The sequence below is a fragment of the Bos grunniens genome, chromosome 19, assembly GCF_055505025.1.
Source record: "Bos grunniens cultivar Pamir isolate PY7600 chromosome 19, Bosgru_T2T1.0, whole genome shotgun sequence".
Taxonomy (NCBI): Eukaryota; Metazoa; Chordata; class Mammalia; order Artiodactyla; family Bovidae; genus Bos; species Bos grunniens.
Genome location: NC_141183.1, coordinates 50,627,341 through 50,645,280, shown reverse-complemented (window position 1 = coordinate 50,645,280; position 17,940 = coordinate 50,627,341). Strand labels below are relative to the sequence as shown.

Here is a 17,940-nt window from a genome sequence, read left to right as displayed (position 1 = left end):
AATGCATGAGACATCAGAGACACAGATTCGATCCCTGGGTTGGGAAGATCCCCTGGAGGAGGGCATGGCAAACCACTCCAGTATTCTTGCCTGGAGAATTCCATGGACAGAGGAGCCTGGCAGGCTACAGTCCATAGAGTCACAAAGAGTCAGACACAACTGAAGTGACTTAGCACAGCACATGAGGGCTACAGTATGGGGCCTATGTGTTGGGAGGTGGGGTTAGACCATCTCCTTCTGTGGGTGACTGTCCCCTCCTGTCCCATACAATCATCTTCAGGCACTCATCCAGGGTGAATAAAGAGGGGGTCAAGCAACTTGATTCACTGTGCAGCACAATAGCCAATTTTAAGAATCCTCATTCTGAGATGATTCAACAGTCTCGAGGCTGCTGCCTGCCCTTCCTCTTGGTGTGAACTCAGCCCTGCCATTGTGCACTGTCCCCTGGGGCTCTTCAAGCCACATCCAGCCAGAATGTACTATACGCCCCAGAGAGCCTTAAACTGGAGTTGCCTGGCAGTTGTGGGCACTGGACTTGGGTCCTTACACGAATCTGAGGAGACCAGAACCTGATATTTACTTCTGCCAAATGAATGCTGGCCACACTCAGCTCCTTCGGAGCATCCTCTCAAAACTCTCTTGTTTAGACTTCTACTTCATCTTTCTCTCAGCCTGAAAAGAAGCCTCTGATTAGGAGGCTGATTAGGAGGTAGGACTGAGTTCTGGGCTGCTTTGATGATGCTGTGGGGTCACGGGGTGAGCCAGAGTATGGTAGGTTCAGTGTGGGCTTGGTCCTAGGCACCAGGGGACTGCTCCTTCACCAACTGACCAGCCTTCTGTTCTGGACTAATTTCTGCCCTATAGCCAGCTTCTTCATGCTGCCCAGTATCATGGCCATCACAGTTACACTCAAGTCACTAAGCAACTGAGTCGTTTACTCCTTCAAGAACAAGATTTGGGACTCCAAGTTGCAGAGCTCTTCACTGAAGACACGTGATTTTGCCTACCTGTCTGGACGTTGGGTTGGAGGGAGGGGCTGTGAACACCCACAGAAGTCAAGGTCATCTGGAGTGGAGGGAGAGACATCTTTACTGCAGGGAATGGGTATGTCTGTTTCACCCCACCCCGCTCAGGTAGTAGGGCTTGCTGGGTTTGGATGCAAGTGGGAAGAATTGAATTCCTTCAAAGTGAGTGGACCATCCTCTGGGCCAGTCTCCCCATAGAACTTATAGGCCAAGTCAAAAGGGGTCCATGGAGATGCCTATAGTTCTACTGGTTTCAGGATGGAGCACAAAAATTGACTATTGTCCACTCTGGAGTTGTTTGACTCCCCCCGCCCCCACCCCCGCCCAGGCAAACATAGGCTCTCCCTGGGCCTTCTCAAGGAACTCGGGCCTCTGAGGCGATTCCAGTTTAAACCTGTTAGGCAGACAAGGACCCTTGTGGATTATTAGGCCAGTGTGAACGAGGCTGGAGCCTACCAGGATGGGAATGGCGGCTGCAGGCAGGACTGCTGTCTTTTCTCGGTTGGCGGCGCCCAGTACGCTTCAGCACCGTGGGCTGGACAGCGCCTTCGGAGCAGTGGGGTGGGGCCCGACGGGAACAAGTGTCATCTCTTAACCAGAACTCACCCAGGGGAAAGGGCTGGGTTTCCGGGCAGGCTCTGAGCGGGGGAAGTGGGGGGGGTGGGGGGGTGGGGGGGGCAAGGCATCGTGGCCCTAGTGCAGGCCAGTGATTTGACCAAAGAAGGGAAGGCAAAGAATGTGCCAAACTAAGGCTCTGGAAGGGCGAGTGCACTTGGCCAAGAAACCTGAGGAGGCTGGGATCCCCTCTGAGGCTGAGGTGAGACTCAGGGTTCCTGTTAAAGTATGATTAAGTCCTGAGCCTGGCCGCTCTAGGCTGGTCACAACTCCTCTATGGGGACTAATTTTTGACCAGTCCATGCCCGAAGGCTCCTGGACCCAGAGCTTCCGAATGGGCTAGGTCTCCCCAGCTGAGACCCCTCATCCTGGACTATGCACCCTGGGTGCAGAGGTCACAGGGCAGGTCACTGGTTTGCACCCCTCTCCATCTCCCCACCCTACCCCCATCCCCAGGAAAGGCTTCTCCCCATGGCCCCAGTGGCCCCTCTGGGCACATAGTAGAAGCAGCTCCATAAATATTTGTCAGGAGACCAGCCTCACCCTTCTTTCTTCAGGGAGGATGGCCTGGGCTGGAAAACAGAGCCTGGAGCTTTTGTTACCTGACTCAGCCAAACTCTGGACAGGTTCTCAGGGTCCTGGGAGCCTTGCGTTTGTTTTTGGACACTGTCCTGGGGTTTCCTGTGGCCGCAAGGCAGGGGTACTGGTTCTCAGCCCCCAGCTGTCTCCTCTGGTCTCTGTAAGTGGAGAATGTGACTGAGAGAGTGGTTGCTTGACAGCTGCCAGGAAAACCAGCACTGTTTGGACCTAATTGGGAAGAAGAAGTACGGATACCAGCTGTCTCCAGGTGTTTGCTGTTGTTTTTACTTGACTGCATAGGTTCTTTTTTGGGGAGCAGGGGGGCCTTCCCCGATGGCTCATCAGGTAAAGAATTTACCTGCAATGCAGGAGACACAGGGAAACCAGGTTCTGTCCCTAGGAAGATTCCTTGGAGGAGGAAATGGCAACCCTCTCCAGTATTCTTGCCTGAAAAATCCCATGGACAGAGGAGCCTGATGGGCTATCGTCCAAGGGATCACAAAGGGTCACACACTACTGAGCTACTAAGCAAGCAGGGTCTTGGTTTTTTTTTTTTTTTTTTAATTATTATTTGTTGGCAGTGGTCATCTTGCTGTGCGCTGGCTTTCTCTGGTTGCCATGCAGTCTCTCATTGCAGTGACTTGTCTTATTGCAGAGCAGGGGCTTCAGGAGTTGCAGCTAGCAATCTATTAGAGACACTTAGAACTTGGGGCTGACTCACAGAAGAGCCGACCCATTTTGTGGACTAGTAGCCAATTTGGACATCAGTCTGAGTGAACTCCGGGAGTTGGTGATGGACAGGGAGGCCTGGCGTGCTGCAATTCATGGGGTCGCAAAGAGTCAGACATGACTGAGCGATGAACTAAGCCAATTTTGGGGCTTCCCTGGTAGTTCAGCTGGTAAAGAATCCACCTGCAATTCGGAAGACCTGGGTTCAATTCCTGGGTTGGGGAGATCCCCTGGTAGAGGGCATGGCAACTCACTCCAGTATTCTTGCCTGGAGAATCCCCATGAACAGAGGAGCCTGGAGGGCTACAGTCCATGGGGTCTCAAAGAATCAGACACAACTGAGTGACTAAGCACAAGGCAGCCAATTTTTATAGCCTCAAGACAAAGAAAATCCCTGCCGGAAGGGTGGCATTAGGTGAGTGGTTAGGACTCTACAGGTGGGTACTAGGGTGGGTATTTTACCTAGTATGGGATCAGGGGACTGGCCTGTTTGGATCAGGAGGCTCATGGCAACAGTTGCTATGGGGCTTGGTCAGTTCCAGAGATTTTTGTCCCATGATCTTGGTACAGGGCTCCACATCTGTGACCTTGGTCATTAGGGCTCCACAAGGGACTCTAGTCTCTTGCTATCAGGATGGCCTCTAGGTTCCAAGGGTGTCAAACTGAAACCTCTCTTCCAGAACATTCTCTAACTAGAACAGCAACCACACCTCTCACCCAGATAAAACAGCTGCTGCCCCAGGGTGCTGTGACACCAGTGTCTAAGTGGGTGATGTCAGAGTCACCGGGGAAGCAGAGAGGTGTGAGGACAGGTGCGGCTCTTGCAGGGCACGGGGTCTGGGGCGGAGGGAAGTATGCGGCTGTGGCCCCTGGTGGTGCTGCTTTGATGCCTGCTGGAGCTGTGAGACGTTATGGACAAACTCAGCTGGGGGCTTGAAACTAAAGAGACACCAAGAAGAAACAGGAAAAAGAAAGAGAGAGGTTAGGAGGAAATGGCAACCCACTCCAGTACTCTTGCCTGGAGAATCCCATGGAGGGAGGAGCCTGGTGGGCTACAATCCCTGGGGTCGAAAAGAGTCGGACACGGACACGACTGAGCGACTTCACTTTCACTTTCAAGGAGAGACAGAGACAGAAAGAATTTCAAAAGGCTCCCTGTCTCCTCTCAGTTCCCTGAGTAAGTGTCCTGAATGGAGCCTGAGAGGGAAGTGGGGCTACTGGGCCCCCAGTTCTAGCTCCGCCTGCTTGTTAGAAAGTGTAGGGAGTTCTCCAAGCTATGGATTGTGCTGCTTTTAGGACTTAATCTTTATGAAGGAGTCTAACATATCCAAACTTCTACAGTAAGGCTGGCTGCTCACTGCAGTTTAAGTCAACCAGCCCATGTTCATTTTCCACAGGCTGTTTGGAAGAAGGCTTGATTTCTCCTGAGATCCACACCATTCTCCTGATCACATGGTTGCTTGGCTACACTGTTAGTGTTCTCCTTTTTTGCAAAATGCATAGGCTGAGAATCTTAAGTTCTGCTCTTTTTTTGCTTAGCAATTCCACCTATAAATCATTTCTCTCTTCTTACATATTACTGAATGCAGTCAGGAGGAGCCAAGCCATACCTTCAATGCTTTGACTAGAAATCTCCTAGCTAAACATCCAGTGGCATCACTTGCAAGATCCACCTTCCACAGAACTCAGGAACAGGAACACAATTCAGCCAAGTTCTTTGCCACTTTTTACTAAGGATCAACTTTCCTCCAGTTTCCAATGTTGTTTATTTCCTCTAGAGACCTCATCAGAATGGCCTTTACAACCCACATTTCTACCAATATTCAATTCACCATCACTTAACTGTTCTCTAAGAAGATTGATGTAAAGAACCGACTCATTGGAAAAGACCCTGATGCTGGGAAAGATTGAGTGTATGAAGGGAAAAGGATGACTGAGGATGAGATGGTTGGATGGCATCACCGACTCAATGGACATGAGTTTAAGCAAACTCCAGGACATAGTGAAGGACAGGGAAGCCTGGCGTGCTGCAGTCCGTGGGGTCACAAAGAATCAGACATGACTGAGCAACTGAACAACAGCAAGAAGGTTAAGGCTTTCTCTACAGCTCTTGTTCTCCTCTGAGGCCACACTCAAATTGCCTTTGAAGGTCCCTTCATGGCAGGGTAGGCTTTTTCTAGGCTGCATCTCAGAACTCTTCCGGCCTCTACCATTACCAGCGCCCAAAGCTGTTTTCACATTTTTAGGCTTATCGGTACCTATTTCCTGGTACCGATACCTGTCTTAAACCATTTGGGGTGCTATAATAAAAATACTATAAAATGGGTGGCTTGAACAGGAAACATCTAGGAAAATATTTATTTGCGTTGGATCTTAGTTGCTGGAGAAGGCAATGGCACCCCACTCCAGTACTCTTGCCTGGAAAATCCCATGGACAGAGGAGCCTGGTGGGCTGCAGTCCATGGGGTTGCTAGGAGTCGGACACAACTGAGCTACTTCACTTTCACTTTTTACTTTCCTGCATTGGAGAAGGAAATGGCAACCCACTCCAGTGTTCTTGCCTGGAGAATCCCAGGGACAGGGGAGCCTGGTGGGCTGCCGTCTATGGGGTTGCACAGAGTCGGGCTGGGCTCAGTTGGCCCACAGCACATGGGATCTTAGTTCTCTGATCTGGCATTGAATTCACCCACCAAGGGAGTCCCGTCAGCCTTTTTTTCTCACAGTTCTGGAGGCTGGGAAGTCCAACATCAAGGTGCCACCAAATGTGGTGCCTGCTTCACAGACTGTTATTCATGAAAAGAGGGCACAAGAACCCTCTGGGGTGTCATATATAAGGGCACTAACACCATTCATGAGTGTTCCATTCTCATGACCTTATCACCTACCAAAGGCCCCACCCACTTCTTAATATTATCATATTGGGGGCTGGGATTTCAGCATATGAATTTTGAGGGGGGTGCAAATATCCAATTCATAGCAGCCTCTTTGCCAACACTCGGTATTGCCAATCTTTGTAATTTAGTTACTCTGGTATGTTTATGGTATTATTTTGTGATTTTAATTTGCTTCTGATATCATTTTCCTATTGCCTGAATAACTTTCCTGTGCAAATCTGCTGATGAAAGAGTCTCAAGGCTTTCATTTTTATTTGATTCCTTTGATCTCTGCTCTAGGGAATGTATGGTGAGAGATGTATGTATGTTGACTTGCAAGTGGGAGAAGGTGTGAGAAAATGAAAGTGTGGGGTTTGGGTGGCAGTGACCTTTAAGGTCTGTGCTCTTCTATCAGCTCTGCTGAGATAATGCAGTTACTCTCTCTCTCTTTAAAAAAAATTTTTTTTAAACTATATTTTTGACTATGTCGGGTCTTAGTCGCATAACACAGGCTCTTTGGTTGCAGCACTCAGACTCTAGTTGCAGTGCAGCAGCTTAATTGATTCATAGCACGTGGGAACTTAGTTCCCTGACCAGGAATCGGAAGCTGCGTCCCCTGCATTGCAAGGCAGATTGTTGACAACTGGCCCAGCAGGAAAGCCCCTATGTCTTCTGTTGTTTGGAAGTTCTCCTTGGAGTCTAATGGAAGGTCAGACTGTCACTGTCTCGAGTGGGGAATCAATGCCATTGCAAGATAAGATAACATGCAGAGAGTTGAAATCGGATAACTTGGAAACCACTCCACCAGAATCTCAGGCTGTCTTTATTTGATTCATACCAACAACCTCACCCCCTTTAAATTCTGAAGCACTCTCTCAGATACCAGAAAGTAAGTGGAAGGGAGGAGATGAAACCAGGAAGTATAGGTTCCTAAACACACCACTGTAGACACTTCCCTTGGTGCAACCAAGATGGTGGAGGGTTAGAGGTATTAGGACTGTAGAAAGAAGCTGAGATTGAGCACAGCTCCACAGGGAGCCCAGCTTTATCAACCTCTGGCCTCGGATACGGGCATCATGCAGCCTATATGTCCACCCCATCATGGCATCGGGAAAGACGCAGGGCACTGGGTGCGCCCTAGTTAGTGACCTGAAAGCTCCAGAAGTACTATTAAGCTTTCATCAAGCTAATATGGGGTGGCAAGCTTTCAGCTGGATCTCTACCCCAGGGGTTGCTAAGAGGCGTGGGCCGGGGCCAAGCCCGGGAACTCTCCCTGGACAGCCAGGTGCATTTGGAGCTCTCGGCTGGCCTGGTGTGGGCCTTGCTTTCATGGAGGAGTCACTGCTGTCCATCCGGTCGTCGGTTTCAACTCCGCACTCTTGACCCTCTTGTGCAGGCCAGGCCTGGGTTTGCTTTTCCCTGCGTGGTCAGTATTGCCTCCCACGCCAGGTGCAAAGTCGGGTGCGAGAGGCGCTGCAGACCTGCTCAGGCGCCGGCCGCGCCAGGACCAATCTCCATCTGGGGCGCCCTCTGGCGGTGCTAGGTGCGGGACCTGGGCCTCCAGGTTGAAGACAACGTCTCCTGTCTTCGGCGTCGGCGCCGGGCTGGGCTTGCCTGGAATGTGCTGGACAGAGCCTGCCAGGCAGCGGGGCTCTGGAAACCATTCTGCCTTGATTACTACCTCTCCTCTCTCCAGGTTCTGCTCCGCGCCTCAAGCTGACGCTGAGAAGACGTGAGGCAGCCTTAGCTGCTAGGAGAGCGTGATGGGGGACCATAGAAGCCAGGGCAAATCCGTGTGGACATCTAGTTGTTGGGCCCAGCGTCACTCCTGTCTTTCTGCTCTGAACTAGCCATTGCCCAGAGGAGCTGTACCAGGTTTCTGTCGCTGCTTCTTGGTTTTCCCCAACCTCCCCGCCATCACAGTTGAGCCACCTCCTTTCCTGGATATTGGAGCGGGAGGGATCGGTCCATGGAAGATGAGGGTCACCCAGAGTAGAAGAGGCATTTCTACTGAATGGAGTGTGCATGAGAGGAATTCCAGGAAGGTTTTTTTTTTTTTTTTTTTTTCTGGAGTACCATCTCTGAACCTGAAGGTAGGGGAGCCAGCATGGTATGGATGTGGATGGGGTCTGGTTGAGCCCCTGAAAATTGTGGAAACTCTGCATGGCCTCAGCCTCCAAACACAACTCACAGGAAAAGTCTGGGTGGGCAATGGTGATGTCCATAGTGGGGGAATTAGTACTGATGCCAGAGAGCACGGGATTCAAGTCACTGACCTCTGTCCTTCCCTGTTAAGCGTGGACTTTCTGGGACACTTCTGATTCAAATCAGCAGTGGTCACAACTGTTGAGGGATACAAGGAATGCTTCAGAGTATTGGATCAGTGGGAAAACATTGGATTTTGGTGTGAGTTCTGTTAGGAAGCTGGAGGCAGGGGCAGCTGCATGCTGGGGCAGGTAGGCAACCAGAAGGGCAGTGCTACTTCAGCACTGAGGACTGGACAGCACCCTCAACAGCCTGGCAAAGCTAGTCACTCCAGCCCAACCCCAGTGCAGCTCACTGAGGCTGGCAGTGGAACCCTTTTAGAGGAGCCTGAGGTCCAAGACCTCAGCCTCCAGGAACTCGGAGCCTGGAACCTGGGCTTATGGGGTTGGAACCAGAGCTCCAAAAGAGTTATAGACTCTAGATATCACATAAATAACCCTTTGTAGCACTGCAGATCACAAATCTTTTTACAGTCACCTCTCTGCCTTGCAATAGCTCAGAAAAGTAGGAACATCTACTCTAACAGATGAGGGAGCTCAGAGAGGATAGCCAGTCTCTCCAAGTCACACAGCCAGCAAGGGGTCCGAGCTGAGACTTGAATGGCTGCTTGGGGGCGCAGCAGATTCATCCCTACAGACTGTGACAGTGGAGCGGGGCCCTTGTAGTAAGGAGATCCTGAGGGCTGATGGACCAACGCAAAAGGGTTAGGGTTCAGATTAGGGGGTGAGGGTGACTTATGACCCCAAGACAGCACCGCACATGTGGAGTGGGAAGCCTGGTAAAGCTGGACAGTGCTCAGGGCTTTGAAGAGGAGCAGGGCTCCCAATAAAATGTGACTTTGTCTCTTCCTAAAGCCCGAGGTGGCATTCAAGCCCTTTTCTGGACCAGGATGTCCACCTTTGGGCCAGAGGTCACTCATCTGTAACCTGGCCAATCAGTCCCACTCAGGGATTCTCCCTCCTGCCTTCACTCTAAGCCTTAAGCTCCCAGAGACAGTGCCTGCTAATCCCTGGGTGTTCCCAGCCCAGCGTCTGGGAAGCAAAGGGCTCACAGTTAGAGCTCAATAAACATTTGTCAGTGGCCAAGGCTTGTCTTCCTTTCCTGTGAGAAAAATGGCTGGGAAGGGCACACGTGTGTCACGTGGCCTAGCTGAGTCTGGTTTGGCCAGTGTGTGGACTTCTTGTTTGCTGTGCTTAGTCGCTCAGTCACGCCTGACTCTTTGCCATGCCATGGACTGTGGCCCGCCAGGCTCCTCTGTCCATGGGGATTCTCCAGGCCAGAATACTGGGGTGGGCACCCTTTCCCTTCTCCAGGGGATCTTCCCAACCCAGAGATGGAACCCAGGTCTCCCGCACTGCAGGCGGATTCTTTTCCAGCTTAGCCACCAGGGAAGCCCTAATCAGGGAGCACCCCTGACAATGGGCTCTGGATGCGTATCGAGTGCATCGACTTTCTACTTCTCAGGCCTGGAACGATGAGCGGGATCAATCGATTGCTTTTGACGGCCAGTAAGTGCTGCGCGCTGATTGGTCCTGGTTGAGGAAACGGAAGAAAGGGCGGGCACGTGGGGCTCGGGGGCCCCGGGCTGGCGCGCAGGCGAGGGGCGCGTCCCGGGAGAGACCATGTCGTCGCTCAGCTGCGGTACCGCTGTCTGCGTTGTCTGTTTGGAGAAACCCAAATACCGCTGCCCCGCCTGCCGCGTGCCCTAGTGAGTGCCCGGGGTCGCGGGGCCGGGGGCGGGCGGCGGGGCGGCGGGAGGCTCCGCGCCGCCCTCGGGACTGACGCGCCCTGTGGCTTTGTTTTTGCAGCTGCTCCTTGCCCTGCTTCCGGAAGCACAAAGGTAAGGCGCCCTTCTTCGTGGACCGCAGCGCCCTCATCCTGCTGCGGTCTCGGGGACGTGAATCCCGGGGCCCGGCTATCAGCCTATCAGCCTTGCAACGCCCGACCCTGGGGACCGCCTCCCACCCACCGTGGGCAGACAGATACCTCTTCCTGCGAATGCGCCTCCACTCTACGGACAATCACAAACCTTTCCTCTGCTCCACTTTCCTTTCTGCGTGCCATCTTTTTCTTTTTTTTTTTAACAGTCTTTGGTTTTTGTCACAAAAGCCTCCCCTAGCTATGCCTTCCTCTTAGTTTTCAGCTCCGCGTTCTTTGGCAGAATCTTCTCTGGCTGAGGTTAACGACGTTTTCTTTCTTTTAAGTGATGTCTTTATAGAAACAGGGAGGTATACCAGTTTACGGTAAGGAGCAGCGTCCCTGGCTCTCACTGTTGTCAAGTCTACATTTTACGTCTTTTTCTATCCGGCGCCTCTTCTCAGTCTTCAGGGACCCTTTCCCGTGCCCTCTCTCTCTCAGTGACTTTTCTGTTAAGAGTTCCTCACTGGTGGTTTGCCTCTAGTTTTATGCCCTCCAGTCTCTGATTTTATAGCTGTTTGTTTCGAGCACCACCGTCCCCGCTCCAACTTTTTTTTTTTTTAATCCTAATGTCTTTGGAGCTCTTTGAAAAAAAACCCTTTCGCCTCAAGATAGGAACGAAGTAGAACTGCTTTGCTGGAATAGTTTAGGAGCTATGTCTGGAATGCTTCTCTCTGGTCCTGCAGCCCTGTGAGGCCCCTCCTAAGACTCCCTAGCGCAATCTGGGTAATTTTTCTGATACACAGATTTGAGTAGTTCACTCTGTGTTGGAAACTCCAGCCTCTCTGTTAGTGTGTTTTTTGGGGGGCGAGGGGATCGCTGCGTTGGTTCTTGTTTGCTGCTAATGGACTTTGTCTAGTTGCGGTGCTGGGGGCGGGGGCGGGGGGTGGGTCCTACTCTTTAGTTGCAGTGCTTGGGCTTATCATGCAGTAGCTTCTCTTGTTGCGGAGCACCGGCTCTAGGGTACATGGGCTCAGTAATTGTGACCCACAGGCTTCATTGCCCATGGCATGTGGCATCTTCTCAGACCAGGGATTGAACTGGTGTCCCCTGTATTAGCAGGTGGATTCTTAACACTGGACCACAGGGAAACCCTGCTTGGTTTGTTCTTATTAAAAAAATATTTTTTTAAATTGAAGTATAGTTGATTTACAATGTTTCAGGTATACAGCAAAGTGATTCAGTGATCTGTATCCTTTTTTGGTTCTTTTTCATTGTAAGTTATTCAGTTCAGTTCAGTTGCTCAGTCGTGTCCGACTTTTTGCGACCCCATGAATCGCAGCACGCCAGGCCTCCCTGTCCATCACCAACTCCCGGAGTTCACTCAGACTCATGTCCATCAAGTCGGTGATGCCATCCAGCCATCTCATCCTCTTTCGTCCCCTTTTCCTCCTTATTACAAGGTCATGAATATAGTTCTCTATGATATTCTTTCCTTGGTGGTTCAGTGGTAAAGAATCTGCCTGCCAGTGCAGGAGACACAGGTTAATTCCTTGAGTTGGGAAGATCTGCTGGAGAAGGACATGGCAACCCACTCCAGTATTCTTGCCTGGGACATCCCATGGACAGAGAAGCCTGGAGGGCTACAGTTCATGGGGTCACAAGAGTCAGCACCACTTAGCAACTAAATGAAACAATAATATATTTTAGGCCCGTGTTGTTTATCTGTTTATACATAGTAATGTGTTTCTGTTAATCCCATATTCCTAATTTAGCCTTCCTCACCCCTTCTCCTTTGGATCCATAAATTTGTTTTCTGTTTCTGAAGTCTTTCTGTTTTGTAAATAAATTCATTTGTACCATTTTTTTAGATTCTGTGTATAAGTGATATCATGATTATTTGTCTTTCTCTGACGGACTTCACTAGGTTTCATAATCTCTAGGTCCATGTATGTTGCTGCAAACGGCAGCATTTTGTTTTTATGGCTGAGTAGTATTCCACCACACACCACGTCTTATTCATTTCTCTGTTGATGGACATTTAGGTTGCTTCCATGTCTTGGCTGTTGTAAATAGTGCTGCTATGAACATTGGGGTGCATGTATCTTCAAATTTGAGGTTTTATTTTTTCTGGATGTATGTCCAGGAGTGGGATTGAGCACTATGGTAACTATTTTTAATTTTTTAGAGAATCTTCATACCGTTTTCCATAGTGGCTACACCAGTTTACATTCCCACCAACTGTGTAGGGGGGTTTCCTTTTTTTTTTTGGAGGAGTGCCTTTTTTCTGCAGCATTTATTTGTAGATTCTTTTTTATTTGGCTTACTGAATTATTATAAGGCGAACACCACCCAGGTCAGGAAAATAAAACTTGGACTTCCTGGTGGTTCAGTGGGTAAGAACCTGCCTGTGAATGCAGGGGATGCAGGTTCTACCCCTCGGAGCTTCTAAGCCCATGCACCACAACTGCTGAGCCCATGTTCTAGAACCTCTGCTCTGCAACAAGAGAAGCCACTGCAGTGAGAATCCTGTGCATTGAAAGAGGTGCCCCTGCCTGTTGCAACTAGAGAAAGTCCGTGTGCAGCAATAAAGACCCGGTGCAACCAAAATAAAAATAAATTATGTATGTATTTTAAAAAATATAAAAAACCTGCCTGTCAGTGCAGGGGCAGTGTGTTCCATCCCTGGTCTCTGAAGTTTCCATATGCCTCGGGGCAGCTAAGCCCGCATGCAACAGCTACTGAAGCCTATGCCCCTAGAACCTGTGCTTTCAGCAGGAGAGTAGCCCCCACTTGGTGCAAGCAGAGATAAGGCCTTGGAGAAAGAAAGACCCAGCACATCCAAGTTTTAAAAAAAATTTAAAAAGAAAATAGAACTTTGCCATCCACTCCAGAAACCCCTCCATATGCCCTGTCCTGACCCACTGTTCTCACTTCCTGTAAATGACCACTCTGTTGACCTTTATAGCAGTCACATCTTTGCTTTTTCAGTTTTATTATGCAAGGATGTATCCTGAAAGAGTATTGTTTCATCTTGTTCTTAGTTCCCTGACCAGGGATTGAACCTAACCTAACCAAAAGCACCAAGTCCCAACCACTGGACTGCCAGGGAATTCCCCCAAAATGTGATATTTCTTTTAAGTCTCTCTTAATTTGTAAATTGCTCCTCCATCCTCTGTTATTACTTTAAAAAAAAAATTTCTCTGTGGAAGAATTCAAGCCATTTGACTTGCAGAGTTCCCCACAGTCTGGGTTTTGCTGATTGCAAACTCACGCTGCGGTTAGGCATACTCCTTAGTCCTCTGTTTCTTACAAATTGACAGATTAGAGACTGGATCAGAGCTCAGGGTCAGTCTCTGGCAAAATTACAGGTGGTCTTAGGCACAACTATAAGTGGTGCATAATGTCTGGTGATTTTTTTTTTAATTGAAGTAAAGTTGATTTACAGTGTTACTAATCTCTGTACAGCAGAGTGACTCAGTTATGCACATGCATAGCATTCTTTTTTCTTTATATTCTTTTCTATTGTGGTTTATCATAGGATCCTGACTGTAATTGCCTGTGCTATATAGTAGGACTTTCTTGTTCATCCATTGTCCATCTAATATTTTGCATCTGCTAACCCCAACCTCCCGCTTAATCCCTCCCCCAGCCCCTCCCCTGCGGCAACTACCAGTCTGTCCTCTGCGTCTGGGAGCGTGCTGCTGCTTCATAGGTAGGTTCATTGTGTCATCTTAGATCCCACATTAGGGTGGTGTGGTATGAGACAGACTGGCGTCTTGCAGGCGCCTTCCTCCTCTTGTGCCCCATCCTCCTGCCAGGCCTGCTTTGCCCGTCAGCTGCCAGTTGCTTGTCACCGTATCCTTGCACCTGACTCGACTTGCTCAAGGGTCGGCTCCAGCCACGGGCCTTTCCTTTGGCCCGGAACGCTCCTTCCAGCTGGCAGCACCTCCCCCTCATCTCCCACCCTCTTGGGGTGACTGGGATCCGACTCTCCTTACCTCGGCCATCTCCCTGTCCTTTGTGAGGCGGAGCCCCTCCCAGGTGGTCCTGGTGAGTTGTGTGTGTGGACTCCCGGTGGCACGGGGACCAGCACATTCGGGATCTGAAACTGCTGAAGACACAGTTTGCGGCTAATCGAAGTCAGTGTGTTACTGAATCTTGGTGAAGTCTCTGTGGGATTAGGCAGGACAGGGAGGATGGAGATAGGCCCTCGGGGAGCGTGAGGTGGGCTTCCTCAGCCCTTCTGCTGGGCCCAGGTTTCTCCTGCCCCCTGACGGAATCTCTCACTTCCTCTCCTTCATCCCCCACCCAGCCCCTCACCCCTCCAGAGGATTCCCCCTAGATGCTGGATGCTGCTTGGGGGAGTGGTGCAGCCTTGTCACTCAAACGGAGGTGATGTACACCTGAGATTTGTGTCTTTCAGAGCAGTGCAGGCCTGCAGCTGGTCCTGTCGAGAAAAAAATAAGATCAGCTCTGACTGCAAAAACTAAAAAGCCTGTGGAAAACGAAGGTGGGTTGGTTGACTGCAAACACACAAACCGAGAAAAGGCTTTCAAATAGAATATGTCGAGAGAGGAGAAGAGACTTTTGCACTGGGGCCAGGAGGCAGGTTCATCAGGGAGCAGCAGCTTCCTCAGCCCTGTGCACCGGCGCCAGGAGCACACGTTGTCACGGGTGGTGATGTGGGGCCGCCTGAAGATGCAGAAGGGCAGGGGGGAAAGGCCGCAGCTGTGGTTTGGGTGAGCGGTGGACCCTGCTGGCAGGAGCCGCCTGCAGTCACGGCTTCGGGTCTCCCTCCCTGGGCCTGGCGGGGGTCACCTGACCTGGACCCGCGTGGCACGTGGCCTTTGGTCTTGCTGCTCCTGGCGGCCCTCAGAGCCTGCAGCGCGAGCGTGCTGCCGTCCTCCCCATCCATCTAGCCTTTTTAAAATATATTTTTTTTTCCTCTGGTATTAGGCCTTGGTTGCCGTGTGCAGGCTTTCTCTAGCTGCAGAGAGCAGCACAGGCTCTAGGGTGAGCGAGCTTCAGTGGGATGGCGCTCGGGTTCCAGAGTGCAGGCTTCATAGTTGTGGCGCAGCATTCGGGATCTGGGCATTGCAAGGCAGATTCTTAACCCCTGGGCCACCAGGCAAGCCCCACGTACCCTTTCTTTAACGCCTCCTGCGCACCATGCATCATGCTGGGCTCTGAAGACGGCCCCTCCCGGTGCCACCGAAAAGGTATTGAGCGGTCAGAGCCAGGGGATGGCCCACTTCTGCCCTTTGAGAAACTTCCTTGTTGGGTTCGGATGTTTCCGCCCATGCCGAGAACACAGGGGAGTCCTATCCGTGGGTTTTTACAGACAGGGCTGGAGCCGTAGTGAGCAGAGGTAGGCTGGGAAGAATTGGAAAACAAGGCCTTAAGCCCAAACATAGTTTAAGTGTGTGAACACTATCAGCAGCTCTTCACTTTCCTAAAATAGTGTTAGTGTAGTCACAAATTTCTCAGAAGTGGTTGTTTTGTCTGTTCCCACTTGCTTTATCTCTGTTCTTGTGTGTGTGCACACACATTTTTTATTTACTGGAGTTGTTAAAACCTGGCACCTAGGTTTCCTTTGCCCTCATAAACAGGTTCCTTAGATGATGATGACTCTGTGGCTGATTTTCTCAATAGTGATGAGGAAGAGGACAGAGTGTCTTTGCAGAATTTAAAGAATTTAGGTAAGTCTGCAGGTAAGACAATTTTTAAGCTAAGTCTGTGCAGGTACAGTAACTTTTTCTTGGGTGAATGGCATTAAGATATTTATAGAGGACTAATAAAGAATAAGATTCTGACAGCATTTAACTTGGAAACCATCTGACATGCTGACCTCACCTTACGTGAGCATGTATGCTCAGTCATACCTGATTCTTTGCAACCCCCTGAACTGTAGCCCACCAAGCTCCTCTGTCCATGGACTTTTCCAGGCAAGAATACTGGAGTGGGTAGCCATTCCCTTCTCCAGGGGATCTTCCTGACCCAGGGATCAAACCCACATCTCGTGTGTCTCTTGCGTTGGCAGGTGGATTCTCTACCACTGTCGCCACCTGGGAAGCCCCACCTCATGTGAAATGCTGGGTGAAGGGGTGCAGCGTGCTTGGTGTTTATTACGTTTGGAATATTTGGCTTTCAGCCGTCTCTGCCTGCACCCACTTGAGCTCAGCTTGGCTCTCCTCACTGTTCATTTTAAGGGGAGTCTGCAGCACTGAGGAGCTTACTGCTCAATCCACACCTCAGACAGCTGATGGTCGACCTCGATCAGGCGGACGACAAGGCCAAGCTTATGCGAGCCTGCATGCAGGAGCCCTTGTTTGTGGAGTTTGCTGACTGCTGCTTGAGTATCGTGGAGCCGTCTCAGAACGAGGATCCTTAAGGTGGATTATTGTGTTGCCCGCTCCTCCTGGGAGGCTGTCACATGGGGGGCCCTGCCCAGGGGTGGCGATGCCAGGACTCAGCGGCTGACGTCAGGTGGGCCCCCCAGACCCCTTCTGGCACTGTGGGGGTACTCACGATGGCAGACCCGTATGGAGAGAGAACTCGATGTTCAAATGGTGGTTTTTAAGTGTTTTATTTTTTATACAATTAAGACATAAATATTTACTGAATTTCCACACCCATTTGAGTAAAAACGTGCTGTTAATAAAATTTTGGTGTGGTATTTCTTTGGTATATTGCATTGATCATTCTTGATTTATAATCTAGTTGCTTGACATTAAATTAATCAAATATTTAAATAGTAAGGTTTTGTTCCTTTTAAAGGAACTCAAGGCAAAGTTTCCCCCAGCCACAATGTTAGAGCTGATTTCAAGCTGACTTTGCCTGTGGGGTGTCCACTGTAGTGATGGCCAGCACCGCTGAGTTAGATCTGTGAAGGTAGTGAAGGCCCTGACATTTCCTAATCCTGGTTTGGTCACTGCCAACCCTGATACCCATCAGGGTGTGGGGGCAGGGGATGTGTAGACTGCTGCCCCAGGCCACTGGTGCAGCCGCTGGCCCGCCTGCAGGCTGGAGCCATGGCTCCCTGAGTGCACTCGGAGTCCCTGTGGGAGTCGTCTGGCAGCCGGGTATTGATTACATGTCTCTGGTGAGGCTGCTGGCAGGAAAAGGCCTTGTGGGAAAAAAGGCACAGGGGATGGCCCAGCTGGTGAGGCTGGGAGGGGAGAAGAGGTCACACGTGGCCCGGCCTGTGTCTTTCCAGCAGGATCTGATTAAAGCCAGTAACACTGTCGGGCGAGGGTCCAGGGCAGGTGTCAGCGTAGCGCAGTGGAGACTTTCTGCAGTGAAATCTGATCGAGCCCTGGGGAGAGAGACGCAGCTCAGCCCCAGCTCCTGGGAGGTTGAAGGGACCTCTTGGAGTGAAGGCTAGGAATGCAGGGAGGTGGGGACACCCGAGGACCTGCCGGAGTCACAGCAGTGGCAGACTGACTTAGTGCACTTTTCCTCCTTACTAAGACGGGAGCAGACTCCAAAACAGTATTAAAGACAAAGTGTCACATCCACCCAGTGTGAGATAGATGAGGAAAGCTAGGAGGGAGCTCTTCCCTGCTAAGAATATCATCTGTCCCAGTCTTAGGACTGCTTAAAGCTGGAAGATCAAAGAGCTGCACTTCTGTTTACGCTCTGGCAGGCCCGTGTGTTGTCATGGCGATTTTACCCAGATTATGTCCTGTAGGAATTCCTCCGGGAGGAAATGCAGTGTTTCCTTCCTTCTCCCTTGTGTCACTTGATCCTTGTAAAAGGCGGGTATTAGCCCTTGTCTGTGCTCGCTGCCTCTTTACCTGGCGGCTGCCCACAATATAAAACCTTAAACCACTGACTCATGTGCTTGTCAGGAATAGGGTAAACCAAAGAATACAAGTGAGGGGAAAGTGTGTTAGTCTCGCTCAGTCGTGTCCGACTCTTTGCCACCCCGTGGACGTAGCCCACCAGGCTCCTCTGTCCCTGGGATTTTCTAGGCATGAATAGTGGAGTGGGGT

General features: G+C 50.6%; 2 protein-coding genes across 12 annotated transcripts in view; one reads left to right on the top strand and one right to left on the bottom strand.

The window, feature by feature from the left end:
* Nucleotides 1–9,644: 9,644 nt before the first annotated feature.
* On the top strand, nucleotides 9,645–16,622 carry ZNHIT3 (zinc finger HIT-type containing 3). Of its 7 annotated transcripts, none has more exons than XM_086360489.1 (6): nucleotides 9,645–9,794; nucleotides 9,895–9,926; nucleotides 13,596–13,658; nucleotides 14,370–14,456; nucleotides 15,556–15,645; nucleotides 16,156–16,622. In XM_086360489.1, the coding sequence occupies exons 1-6, from the start codon at nucleotides 9,709–9,711 to the stop codon at nucleotides 16,335–16,337; spliced, it is 540 nt and encodes a 179-aa protein (XP_086216615.1). In that variant the 5' UTR covers nucleotides 9,645–9,708; the 3' UTR covers nucleotides 16,338–16,622. The 7 variants fall into 7 exon arrangements, with proteins under 7 accessions (XP_086216615.1, XP_086216612.1, XP_086216614.1 ...); XM_086360486.1 differs by having other exon boundaries at nucleotides 15,987–16,622; XM_086360488.1 differs by having other exon boundaries at nucleotides 15,556–15,657.
* Nucleotides 16,517–17,940, bottom strand: part of MYO19 (myosin XIX) — a 33,656-nt gene continuing 32,232 nt past the window's right edge. For all 5 annotated transcript variants that reach the window (XR_015148297.1, XM_086360447.1, XM_086360444.1 and 2 more), the window contains one exon: nucleotides 16,517–17,261. Coding sequence is in view for 4 of the 5 variants with exons in the window: in XM_086360447.1 (XP_086216573.1) it covers nucleotides 17,133–17,261 (129 nt within the window). In the remaining variant the exon portion in view is untranslated. The remainder of the gene's footprint in view (nucleotides 17,262–17,940) is intronic.

Bases quoted from the DNA above. Each gene is read 5' to 3' on its own strand.
- ZNHIT3 (XM_086360486.1), top strand. From the start codon at position 9,709: ATGTCGTCGCTCAGCTGCGGTACCGCTGTCTGCGTTGTCTGTTTGGAG. The intron at 9,927-13,595 runs GTAAGGCGCCCT...TCCCTCCCCCAG, and splicing joins CTGCTTCCGGAAGCACAAAG to CCCCTCCCCTGCGGCAACTA. The intron at 14,457-15,555 runs GTGGGTTGGTTG...CCTCATAAACAG, and splicing joins AAAGCCTGTGGAAAACGAAG to GTTCCTTAGATGATGATGAC.